At 38.1% G+C, this 16,864-nt stretch overlaps 1 protein-coding gene across 3 annotated transcripts in view; it reads left to right on the top strand.

Moving 5' to 3' along the window:
- LOC144650065 (U3 small nucleolar RNA-associated protein 4 homolog) overlaps window positions 1-16,864 on the top strand; it is a 51,379-nt gene that overhangs the window by 4,065 nt on the left and 30,450 nt on the right. For all 3 annotated transcript variants that reach the window (XM_078509712.1, XM_078509713.1, XM_078509711.1), the window contains exons 3-11: window positions 7,222-7,341; window positions 8,348-8,416; window positions 9,104-9,191; window positions 9,822-9,914; window positions 11,399-11,474; window positions 13,214-13,289; window positions 14,024-14,071; window positions 15,156-15,224; window positions 15,320-15,416. In XM_078509712.1, coding sequence (XP_078365838.1) covers window positions 7,222-7,341; window positions 8,348-8,416; window positions 9,104-9,191; window positions 9,822-9,914; window positions 11,399-11,474; window positions 13,214-13,289; window positions 14,024-14,071; window positions 15,156-15,224; window positions 15,320-15,416 — 736 coding nt within the window. The remainder of the gene's footprint in view (window positions 1-7,221; window positions 7,342-8,347; window positions 8,417-9,103; window positions 9,192-9,821; window positions 9,915-11,398; window positions 11,475-13,213; window positions 13,290-14,023; window positions 14,072-15,155; window positions 15,225-15,319; window positions 15,417-16,864) is intronic.

Raw genomic sequence — 16,864 nt, 5'->3', positions numbered from 1 at the left:
TGGCAGTGTTTTTGGAATAGCCAGAAACCAATGCCACTTTTGGACCAGTCGGTTGCCAGGCAGGTCGGTTTGGATTTGTCAAAGATGCGCACGCCCTCCTCAATTTCACTAATGATTACGGACTTAGATTCCTCGAAGAGCTGGTTGAGCTCATCAGTCCACTGGAAGGGAGTTCCTGGCTGGAGTAACTGTCGGAATGGCAGCATGCGTTCATTAGCAGCAAAGGCATAGGAGACCTGGTTGATGAGTCCAAACCACGAGCGTACATCAGTGATGTTGGCTGGTGTTGGGAAGTTGCTGATGGCATTGAGGTACTTTTTGCATGGCCGCACGTTGCTTGGGGTGATCTCAAATCCAGCGAACTCCACAGTGTCGGCTCCGAACACAAACTTGTCTGGGTTAAGTATGATTCCGTTGTGTCCGCAGAGGTCGAGCCAATCCACTGCCTGGAAGAAGCTCTTTTGGAGGTCATCTGCCCAAAGGAGGGTGTCATCGATGCACTTAGTTTTGTTTCGGACGTGAGAGACAATCTCGTCAAAGCGTCTCGAGTAGCCATCACCGGAGGCGATGTAGCCCTGGGGTGCTGTTTTGTAGCGGTATCGACCCCATGGGGTTATGAAAGTGGTGAGGTGGCGATCTTCCGCATGGAGGGGGACGCTGTGGTAGCCATTCCAGCAGTCAAAGACGGTCTTTTTTGTGTTACTGGGTATGGAGCGTGCTTGGTGGAAGGGGCTCTGCGTGTGGTGTGTCTCGCGTGTGGCGTGGAGGTTAAGCGCCTGGAAGTCGACTGTCGTCGAGGCTTGCCGTTCTTTTTTGCACATACAACCATGCGGTGGCACCATGTGACAGGCTCTCCTACCGGGACTTGCTCAAGCACGCCCAGTGATACGTCCTGGTCAAGTCCTGCCTTGACATCTTCTTGCCAGTGAAGTGGTACTGGACACATAATAAAATACAGCCCAGTGATGAACTCTTTACAATAAATTTCTGAGGCTTTTAATATTTTTACTTGGAATATGAGTTTACACTGTTACACTGGTTAAGATACCGTATTTATTTATTTTTGGACCTTGAGAGTGAGCGCTTATTTGAGGCTGGGCGCTTTTTAAATGTTCACGATTTTCAGCAAATAGTAAGTTTATTTTCGTAACAAAATAATTAATAATAACAAAACGTGAAGATGTACCAAAGCAGAATTTTAACTGTTGATTGAAAGTTTCTGTAAAATACTAAGAAAACTTGGTCATGGGGGAAGTCTCTTAGTAGTACGTAGTCAATTTCAATATTCAATACTCCTCTTGTGCACTTCGGTTTTTTTGTGGGGTGGGGGGTGGGCGCTTATTAACTTTTCCTACCTTCAGTGTGGGTGCTTAATCCAGGTGGGCGCTTATTTGAGGTTGGGCGCTAAATCGAATTAATACGGTTCAAATAATAAACAATTATTGGATGAGGACTACTGTAGTGTTATCAGCAGGCTTTTAGCCAGGCGGCCGTCCAGCCGTCCAAAGGACGGCCACTTTTCAGAAATAGGTGATTTTCGACGGCCTGTTTTGGGTGGCAATTTACGAACTTCTGTGGTTAATGTAACAAAACAGTGTGTATAAATTAAAAATCTTACATTCCTTTTTGCTCTCAAGAGTTGTTTTCAATAGTCTTGCTTGCGTGTTTTTCTTCTCTATTTACACTTTCTTTGGCGAGTTTCCTTACTGTTTTGTTCGCATGAATCAAAGTTAAGTGAAGCGATTTCACAAGCAAAGCCGCTGTTCAATAATATTAACTCCCCAAGTCGTGTCCAGGCTACTCTGCCGGGTGCTAAAAATAAATATGTACGTGGGTGCATATCCGTTCTTTCGTGTAAGTTTGTGGCTTGACAACTTCAAATTTCAATCACTGTTCATAACAACTGGAGTTTCTGTCCCAAATATAGTTCAATGTTAAACAAGGTAAGTTGAGGAAAGGATAGTTTTGTAAAATTATCAAGGAAAAACGGCGGTTTAATAGCTTAATTGAAAGACGTTTACAGCTGCTCAGAATTGCGGAAATCACGTCTTAGAGGCTTCAATTTTTCAAAATTTTCTGGGGGGCATACCCCCAGACCCCGCTAGAAGCAGTGCGCCTGCAGTGCCATGCTATGTGGGCCTTTGGCCCACAAAAAAATGGACTCCCACTTTCTAAAATTTTATCCTGGCTAAAAGCCTGGTTATCAGCCTCAGCCTTAGGCTTTGACTGATAACACTTACTGAGACCTTGATTATACCGGATGTCACAAAACCCGAATCTAATATTAATTATTTTATTATACATTGTTTTAAAGAAAACAATGACAAATGTTTCAACTACACTTGGGCTAATCTCTTTTTGCAATTCGGCTCCTAAATGTTTTTATCTTCAAGGTATTTGTGGAACAGTTCCTTTGCAACTTTTGTCAACCTTTTTGTGTTTTCTGAGTCTTTATCATCCAGCAATATTTTAATTTCTTGCTTGGTTGAAGAAACAAATCAACGAGCCATGTTAATTACTTCTCTGTGTGCAAGATGCCACTCAGCCGTGAACTTGAAATTACTCTGGACATCATTCATTTAAATGCAAGTTTGTAAGACTTCAAGTCATTTAAATTTACATAACGGAGGTAGCTAAACAAAAACTTGAGCACAGATTGTTGTATAAGTTACATGAAGTTTATTTTTTCAACTCTCATTTTTGCATGAAATGCCATAAAATAGCTAACAGTGTACCAAGCTCAAGTACCCCAAGCCCTGAGCATGGATGAAGATATATATACAAAACCTTCTTTCTAGGACCCCTAGAGTTCTCCAAAAATATGCACAGAAAACAGATTCTGATTGTTTGCTAGAGGTAGATGTCTTCAGAAAGAAAACACACACCAACAAGTACCTCGACTACAATTCACACAATCCCCTTCAGCACAAAGAAGCAGTGGTGAGAACGCTACTCAACAGAGCTAGCAATTTACCATCGAATGAAAGCCTCAGAAGCGCAGAGACGAAACGTGTGGCTAAAGACCTAAGGGCAAATGGGTACCCAGACAGGCTTTTGCATGAAGTGCCTTACAGTCAACTCTCGGCCTGAACGTACGCAAGAAAGACCTGCGAACTTTGCCAGCATACCGTACGTACGTGGTGCCTCGGACAGGGTTGGTCGCGTGCTTAGAAAGTTCAACATCCGCACGGCTTTCAAACCATGCCAAACGCTTAGCCAGATCTTTAAGAAACCAAAAGATCGGCCACAAGACCACCAAAGAAGAGGAATCGTCTATAAGGTCAGATGCAATGACTGCGCGTTTACTTACATTGGAGAAAGTAAGCGCTCTTGGAGCTCACGCGGAGCCGAACACGATCCCGGCCGCGCTTGTAATGGAGAGTCTGCAATTAAACAACACGCGGAATCAACCGAGCATGACATCCACCCAAGAAATGCCACGATCCTTGAACGAGGAATCTCAAGTTACACCAAGAGACTGTTCCTAGAGTCGTGGCACTCTACGGTGGATTCCAAGGCGGTTAACGAAAGGGAACCCCTTCCGCGCGCTTACACTCCATTGTTAAGGAATTAAAGATTGGATGGCGTATTCAAACATGACTAGCGCGCGCTTATATTATAACGAACTCATTTTCAATACTCTGATGAAGGTGGACAGAGGCCACCGAAAATTTAGTGTTCAATAATCTCAGATCGGATGAATCATTCTACTGAAATTACGTCTACCGATCGCCACAGACAAAGTGTTTCATTTACCCTTATTACCTTTGGAACAAAATTATAGAGCCAAAAAGTCTCTAGGAAGGGAGAGAATGGGCATAATAAAAATTTGTCATGATTTCCTTTTTTCGGGCATTTACATGAAGCACAGGAATTTTAAGGGTGGTTTTCACATGAGCTGTTTTGGGCGGCATAGGTGCCAATGGGGTATACAACAGGCAAAGAAGTTAAACATGCAAACAGGGTTGGAAATTAGTGCTTGCCCACTCGCCCAGGGGAGTGTGCAAACTGTTGGGCGAGTACAAATCACGAATCATTCGCCTGGTTTGGCGAGTACAATTTTCAATATATTATTCAAAATAAGCTTAACTTTTACTTTCTGATTTCAATAATCTACACTTTCCACAAGCCGACAGCTTACCAACAGTTTGAAATCTCCAACAAAGCTGTGTTCGCGTCCGTAAACAGACAAAAATTGCTTTTGTTTGGTGATTGTTAGATGTACATGATGGACGTCCTTACCTCTGGTCAAAGATACGTTGACTTGTCCATCGAGCTACGAAACGTGGTAAGATGGCTATTTCCTGCCTCTTTTTCTGTGCAATTTTGACACTTTGCTTGTAAATTACAGAAATTTGGAAATACGTATCAAATAAAACTGTGTTTTTGGAGTAAGGGTGCTCACGTTTTAATTGTGGAATAAGGTTTATTTTGGCGATTTTTTTATTTTGATTCATTAAAGAAATAGATTGCAGTCTGTATCGCAATCTACCGCCGCAATGGCATGGTAAGTATACATTTTAGAGGGGAGGGGGCTAAATTTTCTTTCCTTAATGGAGGAGACTGGACAAGTAAAAACTGATCTGGGCGAGTGCAATTTGAAGGTCACTCACCCAGAGTGCTCCAAAATTTTAGTTTCCAACCCTGTGCAAAACAAGTAAATTAGAACTAAAACTGACAGTAATATGGTAAAACAATTAATAGAAATGTAAATGTGGTTTTCAAAATCACAATTGAAGACATAGAACAGCACAACAAACAGATCAGTCTGAGCCATGATTTATACTAAGGTCACACAATACCTAGAGAGGGCTATTTTTGTCGAAAAAAAAACTGTTGATGCCCAGCCAGCCCTTTTGATCTGAGGGAGAAGCCAGAGAAGCCATGAGCCAATTACAAGCGGCCCACACTGCCGGAGCTTATCCCGGTTTCCGTAGCATTAAGCGGCTAGGAATATTTCTACTCTCCCCTGAATGGGATGCTAGTCCATTGCAGGGTTCCCCCCCAGCATTATGTCGCCGGTACCCATTTATACTCCTGGGTGGAGAGAGGTACTATGAGAGTAAAGTATCTTGCCCAAGAACACAACACAAGTGACCCCGGCCAGGGCTCGAACTCGGACCACTCAAACCGGAGTCCGGCGCACTAACCATTAGGCCACCGCGCCTCCCATAATAATTGATCTGCACTTGTCACCAAATTGGCGACCAGGGGTCAGTTCGATTAAGAAATTACATTTGTAGTTTTTACACTTGCAAAAACCGCATGTAAAGTCCGACTTGTTAATACAAGCAATCAATAAAAAAAATTCAAACACTGGAATTTACACGTGTAGCGCGAGTCTTACTACACGTGTAAGTTACAACTGTAGCCATGCAGTTGTAAATGACGCCAATTTTGCTTGTTTGCTACTTTGAGTGCAAAGTAATTTTATTCGATATTTTGATGGCATGTTGTAAAAAACACAAAAGTTACTGTTTTATAACACAGCTCATGAAGGAAAATAAAATGATAGTTTTTCTACCCTTATCGTAAACTGTCACAAGAAAGGCCAAACAAGGTAACAGACAAGGAGAAGGAAGTGCAACACTGCACGAACTTAAATTAAAAAAGCTAAAGAAGGACCTAGAGAGACCAAACAATGAATAAGTCAATGCAGATAAAAAAGTCTTGGGGAAGTTATATCAAGATGTTGGAAGTCAATAAATTTGTGTTACTTATTTTGGAGTTGTATCACTTTTTTAAAGTAATTATCACGCCGCTAATTAATAAAAATAAATAGTCAAGAAATGTTTGTGAATCTCCAGCATATTTGTAAAAAATATTGGAGAGAGGGGGGCTATTTATCAAACTATAATCATTAACTGAATAGGTCGGAAGCCATCATTGTCTTTCATTCTTTTACCTCTGAAAGTTCATTTACACTGTAGTCTCTTAGTCATGCATATCATCAGACCATAAAGTAATGTCATCTTTGTACTTAATGACAAAATAATGGAGAAATCTCGGTATTCTTTTTAAAGTGTCGTTTAGTCCATTTCCCAACATTGCGACCTTATAAGGTATAAGGTATAAGGTATTTTATTTAAAGTCGACACGTGGGGAGTGGTTGCCCAATCTCCCGAGCCAGGGGCTCATGTAAAAAACGCACGACTATTTACAATAAAATTAATTACCGACATTACTATTACATTAAAATCATTAAAAATATAATTTAAAAAGAGATGCTAATATAAACTGATATATATATGTACAAAAAAAAAATAAATAAATAAATAAAATATCAAGGTAAAACTATATACAGTTCATACACTGGCACCCAGCAAACTTCATGCTTCACCCTTCATGCTTCATGCTACACTGGCACCCAGCAAACTTCATTGACTCACTCATATTCACAGATCTAAAGAAAATACTGCAATAGCTCCTATCGCCTGTCCTCTTGGCCCTCCCATGCTCTGCAAACACACCTATCTGAAGTCGCATGAATTTTGACGTCAAGAAGCCGTCTTTGCTAAACATTTCAAGGCTTTCGTCTAATTCTGTCTTGTAACAGTTCTTCTACTTCTTCTTCGCTCAAAGACGTCGTGTTTTTCTCCTTTAATAAAGCCGGTAATAAATTGTCTTCGAAGCTTACAAGTGACTTATGACTTGTAAATTGCTCTTGTAGTTTACAAGCGGCAAGTGCGACAAAAACAAGTGTGACTCTTGTAAAAAGTTTTATTGAATTGGCTTAATTTCAGTTTTTACAGGCGTAGCACCACACCTGTAACTACTAGTCGGACTCTTGTAACTCCAGCTTGTAACAACATTTATTGAACTTGATTTCGGGTGCGCTTGTAAAAACAACGGTCCAACGTGTAAATTGCAAGTGTAAAAGTTTTATTGAATTGACCCCAGTTTGGAAAATTCAGTCGTGAAATTTTGTTCTCACTTGTTATGACGACCAAATGCTCATAGCTTGGAGTGCTGGATAGGTTTTTAGGAGTGGGCCAAATTGCTCATTAAAAACCCTGCAGGCATCGATGGGTTAAAAAGATGACTAAAAATTGTTGTTTACAAACTAAGACATTCTAATCAGTGGTGTTAAATAATTTATCGATTTTAATCTTCTCTATTTTTAAAATCTTAGCAACCAAAAATATATAACAAAAATATTAATAAATTGTACATTATATTTAGGTCCTGGATAAATTATGGAGAAATTATTTCTGTTGTTAGGTTATACCTGGTTGTAATGGGACATCAGTAGAATCACTTGACTGGTGCAGAGGTAGACTTTTTACAGGAGGTCTTCATGCTGAAATCACTGAATGGGATCTTATCAACTTGCGTCCCAAGGTACTTACAGTTTATTTTCAACAAGGTGTAAGAGGTTAACTACAATATGGTAAGGAGCATGATATGCAAACTTCAGAAATCATGTCATGTGATTCAAGCAATCAGCACCAATAGCAGAATGGAACAATCCCTTAGAGAAATGCTTTTTTAAAACCTACAAAGAAATTATCCTGCGCCGCCAGAGTTTGTCTGCGATGCAGGCTACAAGAAAACACGATACTGAAAAACTCTGCTGCTGAATATTTTAATATTGACTTGTCATATTAAGGTTGGGAATGAGTGTATTAACAATCAATCTTCTAGGTTTAGGTTAGTGGACAAGTGAAGAGCCATTAATGTGGATATAATGTCAAATAAACCATCATCATCATTATCATTATTATTTATGTACTAGTTAATTGCAATTTAACGGAGTTAACAACAAAAAGCGTCAGCATTCCCCCATGGTCAGCAGTTTTTTAGATATGCCCTTGCACCAGGGCTTCATATGCTCCCTATTTTAGGCATTTTTTTAGCGTTAGCTAGTGGTGTGTTGCTTGTCCAAGAAATAAGCGATAAGCGTTCAATCTGTTCTCCCCCTTCCCTCCCTCCCTTTCCACTGTTAAATCAGTGTGATGGGTGCCTGTCCTCCTTTTTCTGCTTGGGTGATCATGGCTGGGTTGCCAGGATTTGCCAGCCATGGGAGCAGTCTCCATCTAGGAGCTGCCTGCCAATAGTGGAAGATCCTGGATGTTCCAGGCACCCACCCTCCATTTGACGACGCAGTTATCAATTACCGGTACCGCTTGTCCCTTCATACTCTTAGACGTATCTTTGTCAAGAATAAATATAAAGCAACATCCATAAAATGAACGTGAAATTCAAAACTTTAAGTGCAGCATTAATTCAAGCATTTATCTTTAAACTGATATGTAAACAGGTCATCTGGTTCCTCTGCTTGTTGTTCTCAGCAGCATATTAACTGAGTTGAACTGTAACTGATTTAGTTGCCTTGTTACACTTTCAGGTAACAGTGGATTCGTTTGGAGGTCCTGTGTGGTGTTTATCAGTTAATTGTGCAAAAACCTACATGGCAGTAAGTGTATATCCATATTTTGTAGCAGCAGAAATAATTTATGTGAGAGAAAATGGTGTATAAATTGTGGTTCAGTTTTACTCTTGGTACAATTTCATTGGTATTTTAAACAAGCCGACAACTGCCAGAGTTCTGCCGGATACTTTGGACATAGCAATAAACTAACAGGTATGACAAACAAACTAACTTGACAGGGCTCAAAATTGCTACTGATACGGCCGCCAGTACGACTAACATTTCATCCATGTGGACTAAAACTTCTGGTTTAGTTGCCAAAATGGCAACTACATTGCGATTAACTAGTGGCCAAACAATCTCATATATAATGTGTTTGTATAATGTGTTTGTTTTAATCCTTGTGATAAGATATTTTTTCTTTTTGAATGTTTATGTATTCAGTCCATTTTTGGATTAAAGTGAAATAAATTAAACGCTTTTAAACTATTCCCAATTTGATTTTACAATCTGGCAACAAAAGGTGACCTTTTTTACCAAGTTTAGTTGTCAAATGGCAACAAGGATTTTTTTAATTACAAGCCCTGACTTGTCACAGCCGCCTACTCTTCCAGTTGCTGGAGTAACTTCAAAACAGTTTGAAAGCCCCGCAAGTCTAGGGTTGATGGTGTCTGCCTGCTATTTTTCTTGGCTCATTCCAAGCTAACTAATAATATTATTGTTACCTGACAGGTAGGCTGTGAAGATGGCAGAGTGAGGCTATTTGAAATTACAGCTGATGATGGCCTACTGTACAGTAAATCTTTGGATCAACAAGAAGGTATTAAACTGTCATGAGATTGCTGTGCTGTTTATTGTCTGATTGGGTGTTGGACTTGTTTAGAGTTTGTCACTAGTATCTGGTCAGTTTCATTCCATTTATTGTTAGTCAAATTAAGTCATTTTGTTTGCAGTCCGTCATGAATAAGTTGTTTGTAATGTGTTGGTAGTTGTTGACATTTAATTTGTTGATATAGGCAATATGTGGAATAATAATTTTAAAATGCTTATTATCCTAGCAGTATATTAAGCTTGATTTGGTCAGAAACTTATAAAAGTATCTTGGTCAATAAAGTTATTATTTTCTAAAGAAACTGTTGTGCTGTGTTGGCAGGCAAGTGTAGCACTCAGTTGATTATCAACTGCAAGGTAAATAAACTGCCAAAGCCAATTTTGAAAAGCTGATGTTTTGAAGCATTAGTCCTTCATCAGAGCTTCAACAAAGGGCTAACATTTAAAACGTCAGCTACTTCTAGTTGATAATCAGCTACATGTAAGTGTTATCTTGGTGAATGTTTGATTTGCTGGCATGTTCAAAGCTCTCATATAGCCCAGATGCGTACATACACTGTACTACATTGTGCACAGTCATCCCATGTGAATCACAGGTTTACATGTGTTACCTTGCTAGGTAGAGTCCTGTGTCTTAGTTGGCATCAGAATAATAACATTTTGGTGACAGGAGCCTCTGACAGTACAGTGAGAGTTTATAGCATAACATCGGGTAAGAAAGTTAATAAGATTGGCAGCATTATTACACCTTTATTATTACACTGTTACGTACCTGTATTATTCACATATGAAAATGACTAATCACAGGGCAAAACATGTGAAAGGGAAAAAGCAAAATAATGTTTTCTTCATTGAGTATGTTTTGATTATGATGGAAATTATATCCCTAAAATATGAACAATAAATTAAAACTTTCTTGTCATGTTACATACATTATAATAACAACAAAACAGAATCTACATTGGCTTGCATGTCAAATATTGCTCAGCTCACTGCAGTGGTCAAAATGATTTCAAACTAGTTTGATTTGTATTTTTCTTTGTTAAAGATTGTTGAAAAAATCAAAATCAAAAGTTGGTTTGAATCACTTTGACCTGAAATTCATTTTTTTAAAATTATTTTTTAATAATCTTGTGTGCCTGTTGGAGACAGCAGTTGAATTAACATGAGAATTTCACTGGCAGGGCTGCAAATAACAGTCGGACATCGGACAATGGCCAACCACAATTTGCCAATTCCAACTGTTGTCCCCAGGGGGGTACTCCGGCTTGTAAATGACGGGGATGATCGAATGGAGGCAAAATTGAGGACCCAAAAAAATCCCTAAGTCTTCCGACATTACCCAAAAAAATCCCTGGACCAAAAATTACCCCCAAAAAAATCCCTTGTCAAATTGCCCCTAAATTGCCAGGAGGGGCAATAACGCTCAAGTTTGATTATTCATCATACCATAAATACGCCAAGGCCGCACCAAGGCACTTTAGTTCGTTTTTAATACCTTAAAAATCCCCTGTTTGAATCAAGTCACCCAAAAAAATACTTGCCAAATTTTCCAACCCAAAAAAATCCCGGAATCGAAAATTTCAAACCCAAAAAAATCCTTCGATCATCCCCGTCATTTACAAGCCGGAGTACCCCCCTGGGTGTCAGACAGAATGTCCGGACACCTTTTTTTGCTTTCCAGTGCAAACACCAACATTCTGTGTTGACAACGCATTAGATTAGCAAGTTCACATATCGGGCAGTACTGTACTGTGATATGATGTCCGACCTCACTTTTGTTTTGTCCGATCAAAATGGTGACTTAGTCGGATGCATGTCCCTGACTGCATCCCTGGATGGTGATCAAATTCACCATGATAAGTGTCTAAAATCGCTTCAAAGCATATCACTGGCTTAAAGGATGCATACAACTAAATAACTGAACTAGTAATCTTTCAGTTGTTTTGGCCTGAAAAAAATGATGAAAATTCACTCCTTGAAGGTCTATGGTAATCTAAAGCATCTATGCTTGAAAAAGCTGTAATGGTAAAAGGCTGCCTCTTTTCAAATGTGGGCTAAAGAAAAGAATTACTAAAAGTATGAAGGTTTAACAACTAAGAAAATCTCACATGAAGGAAGGTGAATGCAAAAATGTCATCTTTATATTACAAGAAGCTAACAAATGAATGTGTTACTTGATTTCAACCACTTCAGGTCAATGTAATCTAAGGATCACCATGGATGAATTTCACTCTAGAAGCACTCTGATATGGGCTATACATATAACAAGGTAACCTTTGTAAAGTGAAATTATGGAAAAAAAATTATTATTAAATTATTCACAAATTGAATTAAATGGAATTTTTGACATTTATGCGAGGAAGAATCATTCTTGTCCCAAGAGCCACTTGACTGTCTTAGCTGGCTGAGCCTGGGCACTAGGAACAAGTGGCTCTGGGACACATGAATTTAAATTTAAATCTAGCCAATCAAATAAATAAATATTTCTTATTTGAAATATTTCTGCGGGCTATATAGCTAGCCCAGCTGAAGTGAGCATTTGAATGAGGGAGGACTATAATAACAGATGAATATAAAATACGTGGGAAGTCATTCAAGGCCTACACCTCTTAATTTTTTAGACATTTACTGTTAAGTTTGTCGTTCTTCGTTGTCATACATGTGACCTCTATTTTGGTGGGAATGTTTGGAGCTGTGTATTGTCTGTAATGATAGGATGGGCTATTTAGAACTTAAGCCATGTTTCATACCTAGACTTCCTGCAAGTTTTTTTCCCAGTATGTAGTATAAAGTATTGTAATAATTCCTGGTGCTTTGCTGAAACTGCCAAAATAAACCTTGGCTAATGGTTTCTGTTTATGTTGTCTACTGTAGCTGTAATGTTGTTTTGTTATGTGTCCTCTTATAGTAGGGTGAAAAGAAATCAAAATTTTTGCCCCGAAGGGCAAGCTGTAGCTAGAATGTACTAGCCCAAAAATCATTTTAACTAGCCCCAATAATGCTTATAAGCCCCCTTATAAGCATGATCAATTTCCTCGTTTAAGTGATGTAATGAATGTATCTTGAAAATAATGCATGTGTATATCTTGTAACTAAGTGTAGCTTATTTATTTGTTTGTTTTGTTTTTCTCTTTTCCATTGAGTGTTTAGTTTAAAAAAGTGTAATGCCATGTCAATGTTATATGTTTGAATAAAGATACATTAAAAAAATGATCAATTCCCTAGAAGTTTTCCTTGAAAACCCTCACTTGCCTGTTGCGCAAGTCAAGGATAAAATCCACTTTCTCCTGGCTATAGGACATGCACTTCTTTGCACGCTGAGTAACAGTAAGACAGTTGTGCTTGCATGTAAACAGGTAGACCTGCTCTCACTTGTTTAAAACAGTGGGTCTGAAGCCTTTTGACTGTTCACGTCAGCGACATTCAGTTTTGGTGTGGCGACTCAAGGAAGTGGCAAGTGCTCACCCAATCTGTTGAATGTTTTTTTTATTGAGCACTCTGTTAGACTTATTTTCTTTCCCTGTAAAATTATTTTAGTCCTTTTCAGAGTAACTTTTTTCAGTCAGTTCACAGTTCAACTCTGGAAAATATCCAGATATCATATATAAGTGAATTAAATGATTGTACACTGTCACACACAAACACACTAGGCCAAAACTGTGAAGAAATCATGACCTGAGTGTGCCATCAAATTCAACAATAACATAATAGCGTAATATGGATGACAGATATCCATCACTACTTCGTAGACTGACCAATCAAAATACCATGTCACTTCTTGAGTGCTGAGCTTCAGAACCGCTGGATGAATCCAGAGCAGTCACTAGATCTCTTTTCGTTCTTTTACCGGCGCCCACACTACCCGCAACTCACAGGTTCACCATTCATGTATAACACTTGCTCACAATTTCTCCCAATGGATTTTGGAGCAAAAGAAACACTGCTTGTGGTTTGTAATTGAGGAGGTTTTCATTACATTAAGACACTTGTTGTTGTTGTTGTTTTTAGCAATTTTGTGATCATCACAGGAGATTCTTTAGGAAATACTCAGTTTTGGGATGGCCAACAGGGAACACTGATTCAGGTACAGTCAAACCTTATGAGCCCCTTCAAACACTTTGGCCACAAAAAGTTGCTGTTTAAACAGCATGTCTGTAATAAAAGCATCAATCCATTTTCCCTCACCCCTGAAGGGTGGTAAAGGGGTTATTTGTAACATGATTTGATAAAAATAATATTAGCCCCCTGACATGTGAAATCAATGCAGTACAGGCACGATGATGTAAGAGACACTGTCATTTAGAGCAACTCTTTTGATTAACTCTCATGTTCTCCAAAATTTCATGTGCAGGCATAACTTGATGAATGCAAAGTAAGGTGAAGTCTGCATTTGTGTTCACTCATAGAGTGGCTTATCAGGCCAGAGCTCGTAGAACTCAGGACAACCAAGAACAAATCCAGTGAGAGGCAAGGAGGAGAACTTGAATCCAAACCACACCCTTAACCACTCGGCCACACTACTGTACCTCCATAACCTTAAAATGTTAAATAAAGAGCTGGGACAATGAAACAGTAAAAAAAATGAAATAATACACTGTTGTACAATTAAAAAGCTCTGTAAAAACTTCCACATCTGTAATACCGTCAAAAAACAAGCAGCAGTTCAGGGTTAATACAGATCCCCAGACATCTAGTGCTGGTTGTGTTCAAATAAAACTGGATAGGGTTCCACTGTTAGTACATGACTTGTATAACATAGTGATGTGGATACAGTCTATCACATCTTGTATTAATAACTAGTTGATGTTTTCTTTACAGAGTTTCAAGGCACACATGGCTGATGTACTTGCTGTTTGTGTAAATAAGGTTTGTACGATGCATTCATCACACTGCACAAGAATTGCAAAAGTTTTCCTTTTGCTTCTTCGCTCTTGTCACTTCCTAACAACTTTGCTTTCATACAAAGTGTGTTTAGGAACCCCAGACAGCTGAAGCTAAATGGCCTTACTAAACCATATCACAGCCAATTATATTTTTATTTTAATATCTGAATATAAACAAAAATGGAATATCTTGAATCCAAGACATTCAGAATGATTATTACTATTAATAGCATTTTCTTTCATCATGGCAACACAGTAATTTGAATCAGCACTAACATAAGAGAAGTTAGAGTCTTTTCAGTTGCTTTTAGTTTATAAAGTATGTGACAATTCAAGTGACTGTTGGTGATAGAGTTATATTTCCCTTTTTTGTAACCTAGTGCTAGGTGTATATTATTACATTCTAAATGTAATTTCTGACATTTGAATGAATAAATTAGTCAGAAATTAATTCTCTGATGGCGTGTTTCAGAGGTTCGCGGGTTGTTATGGGATGTTCATGGAATATATACCCTGTATATATAGCTTTTGGTGGGAGATTTAGGTCATTCTAGGTCAGTTGTTACTTGGCATCCTTGCTTTGTTTTTTGTTTTAAGAATTTTCGCTCATCTTTTGTTCATAATTGTAAAATGTGTTTAGTGTATTAGTTGCACCCTTTCCTCGGGGTCTCGTGCTGCTGCATTACATGAGGAATACTTTTCCACATATTTTTGGCCACTTATAAAGGGTGGTTTTTAGTGGTTTTTCATATCTGGTGTAGCACATCTTTAATTTTTGAAATTCTTATAACTAAGAGTTGTTTTCTGCATAGCTCTTCCATCAGATGACTGACTGAATTAGAATTAATAGAATTAATAGTAAGAACTGATGGTAGTTAATATTTTCTGTCATAGCATTAAAGAAGGGAACAATTAAAATGAAATAAAACTCATGACATGAAGTCAGTTTGCACAGTGTGCAGTTTACTGATCTTGTGGTGTTGCTGGATCATGGCTGGCATAGTGTTTGTATTGCTCTGTTCTATTTTCTCTATTAACAGCAAGATAAAAATCATTTGACTTTTCAGGATGAGAGCATGGTATTCAGTGGAGGAGTAGACAGTAAGGTTGTTCAATTTCGACAGATTACTAACAAGGTAAACACGTGTAACTGCAATAGACTCTATCCATACACAACTACTGTACTGTTCCACTATTTCATCACATAATTTTTTTTGCTCTAAATTACCAGGATGGTGTTTCCAACTGGGTAAAAGCTGCTTCTCAGCGTATGTTTTCACAAGATGTCCGCTCTCTTGTTACTCACCAAAACTTGCTGCTTGCTGGAGGTGAGCTTATCAATATATAACATTAAATAGTTAGTTATAGTATTTTGTATTTGTATAATAATAATAATAATAATAATAAAAATAATAATAATACTAATAATGCTAATAATAATAATAATAATAATAATAATAATAATAATAATAATAATAATAATAATAATAATAAGACTTAATTTAATGAGGGTAACATAGTTTACTGGTGGCCCAGTAGTTTACAATATGGTCCTCTCTAATTAATTACATATTACATACTTAACTACAAATTATATAAACCTAACTACATATTATATACTAAAGACAGTGATAAAAATTTAAACTTAATTTAATACAATGAGAACTAAAAAAAAAAATGTTAAAAAATGTTGCTAATTTTAAAATGTTCTATATAAACCTAACTACATATTATATACTAAAGTGATAAAAATTTAAACTTAATTTAATACAATAAGAGCTAAAAAGTGCTGCTGATTTTAAAATGTTCTAGTCCAGCATTTTGTTTTAGTAGCGTTTGGTGTAGTTTTCCTGTAAACTGTTTGTGCGATGCAGCATTACGAATAGAAGCGTCAACATTGTTCCAGAGGCGGGTTGCGCTGGCGTGAAAGGTCCTGCCACCTGAAATTCTTTTATATTTAGGAAGAACTGCGTTGTTCTTTGTTGTAGCTTTAGTGTTGTAGCTATGAGTGTCCTTTAAATAATGTATATATGGAATGAAATAATCCGGACAGTGTCCAAAACTAATCTTATGTAATAGATAAAGCTTTCTGCTATGTATAATATCGTCTATGGGAATCCATCCTAATTTAGTAAATAACTCCACAGAGTTATCAGAGAACTTAGCATCAAGTATTAATCGTGCACACCGTTTTTGGATTTTTAGTAGTCTAATTAAATTCTCATTGGAGCAATTACCCCAGACAGTGCAACAGTACTCAAGGATAGGCTTGATTAGAGAATTATATAGCAGCTTCCTACAATGAGTTGTTAAATAACATTTTGCACGCTTTAAGAGACAAATTCTGGAATTTAGTTTACTAATTAGATAGTCAATGTGTTTGTCCCATTTTAAATGTTTATCAATCTTTACTCCAAGAATATTTTCACCAGTGGCTTCGTCTAGCCTGGTGTCGTTCAGGAACAGATCCAAAGAGTCTTTGTCTGCATGACAGACCTTCTGGGCTAACCGCGACCGGTTAGCTCAGTTGGTAGAGCGCCGGACTTCTGTGCGGGAGGTCTCGGGTCCGAGCCCAGACCGGACCAACACTCAGGGTCTTAAAATAACTGAGGAGAATGTGCTGCCTTTGTGATGACAACTGCAAATGGTTAGACATTCTAGTCTTCTCAGATAAGGACGATAAACCGTAGGTCCCGTCTCTTGCATCTTCACGGTTATAGACAGCAGGGGACGTTAAAGAACCCACACACTTATCACAAAGAGTAGGGCATGGAGG

The sequence above is a fragment of the Oculina patagonica genome, chromosome 4, assembly GCF_052425735.1.
Source record: "Oculina patagonica isolate OP01 chromosome 4, crgOcupat, whole genome shotgun sequence".
NCBI lineage: Eukaryota > Metazoa > Cnidaria > Anthozoa > Scleractinia > Oculinidae > Oculina > Oculina patagonica.
Note: the sequence above shows the minus strand (reverse complement) of the source record. Positions and strands in the feature narration are given on the sequence as shown.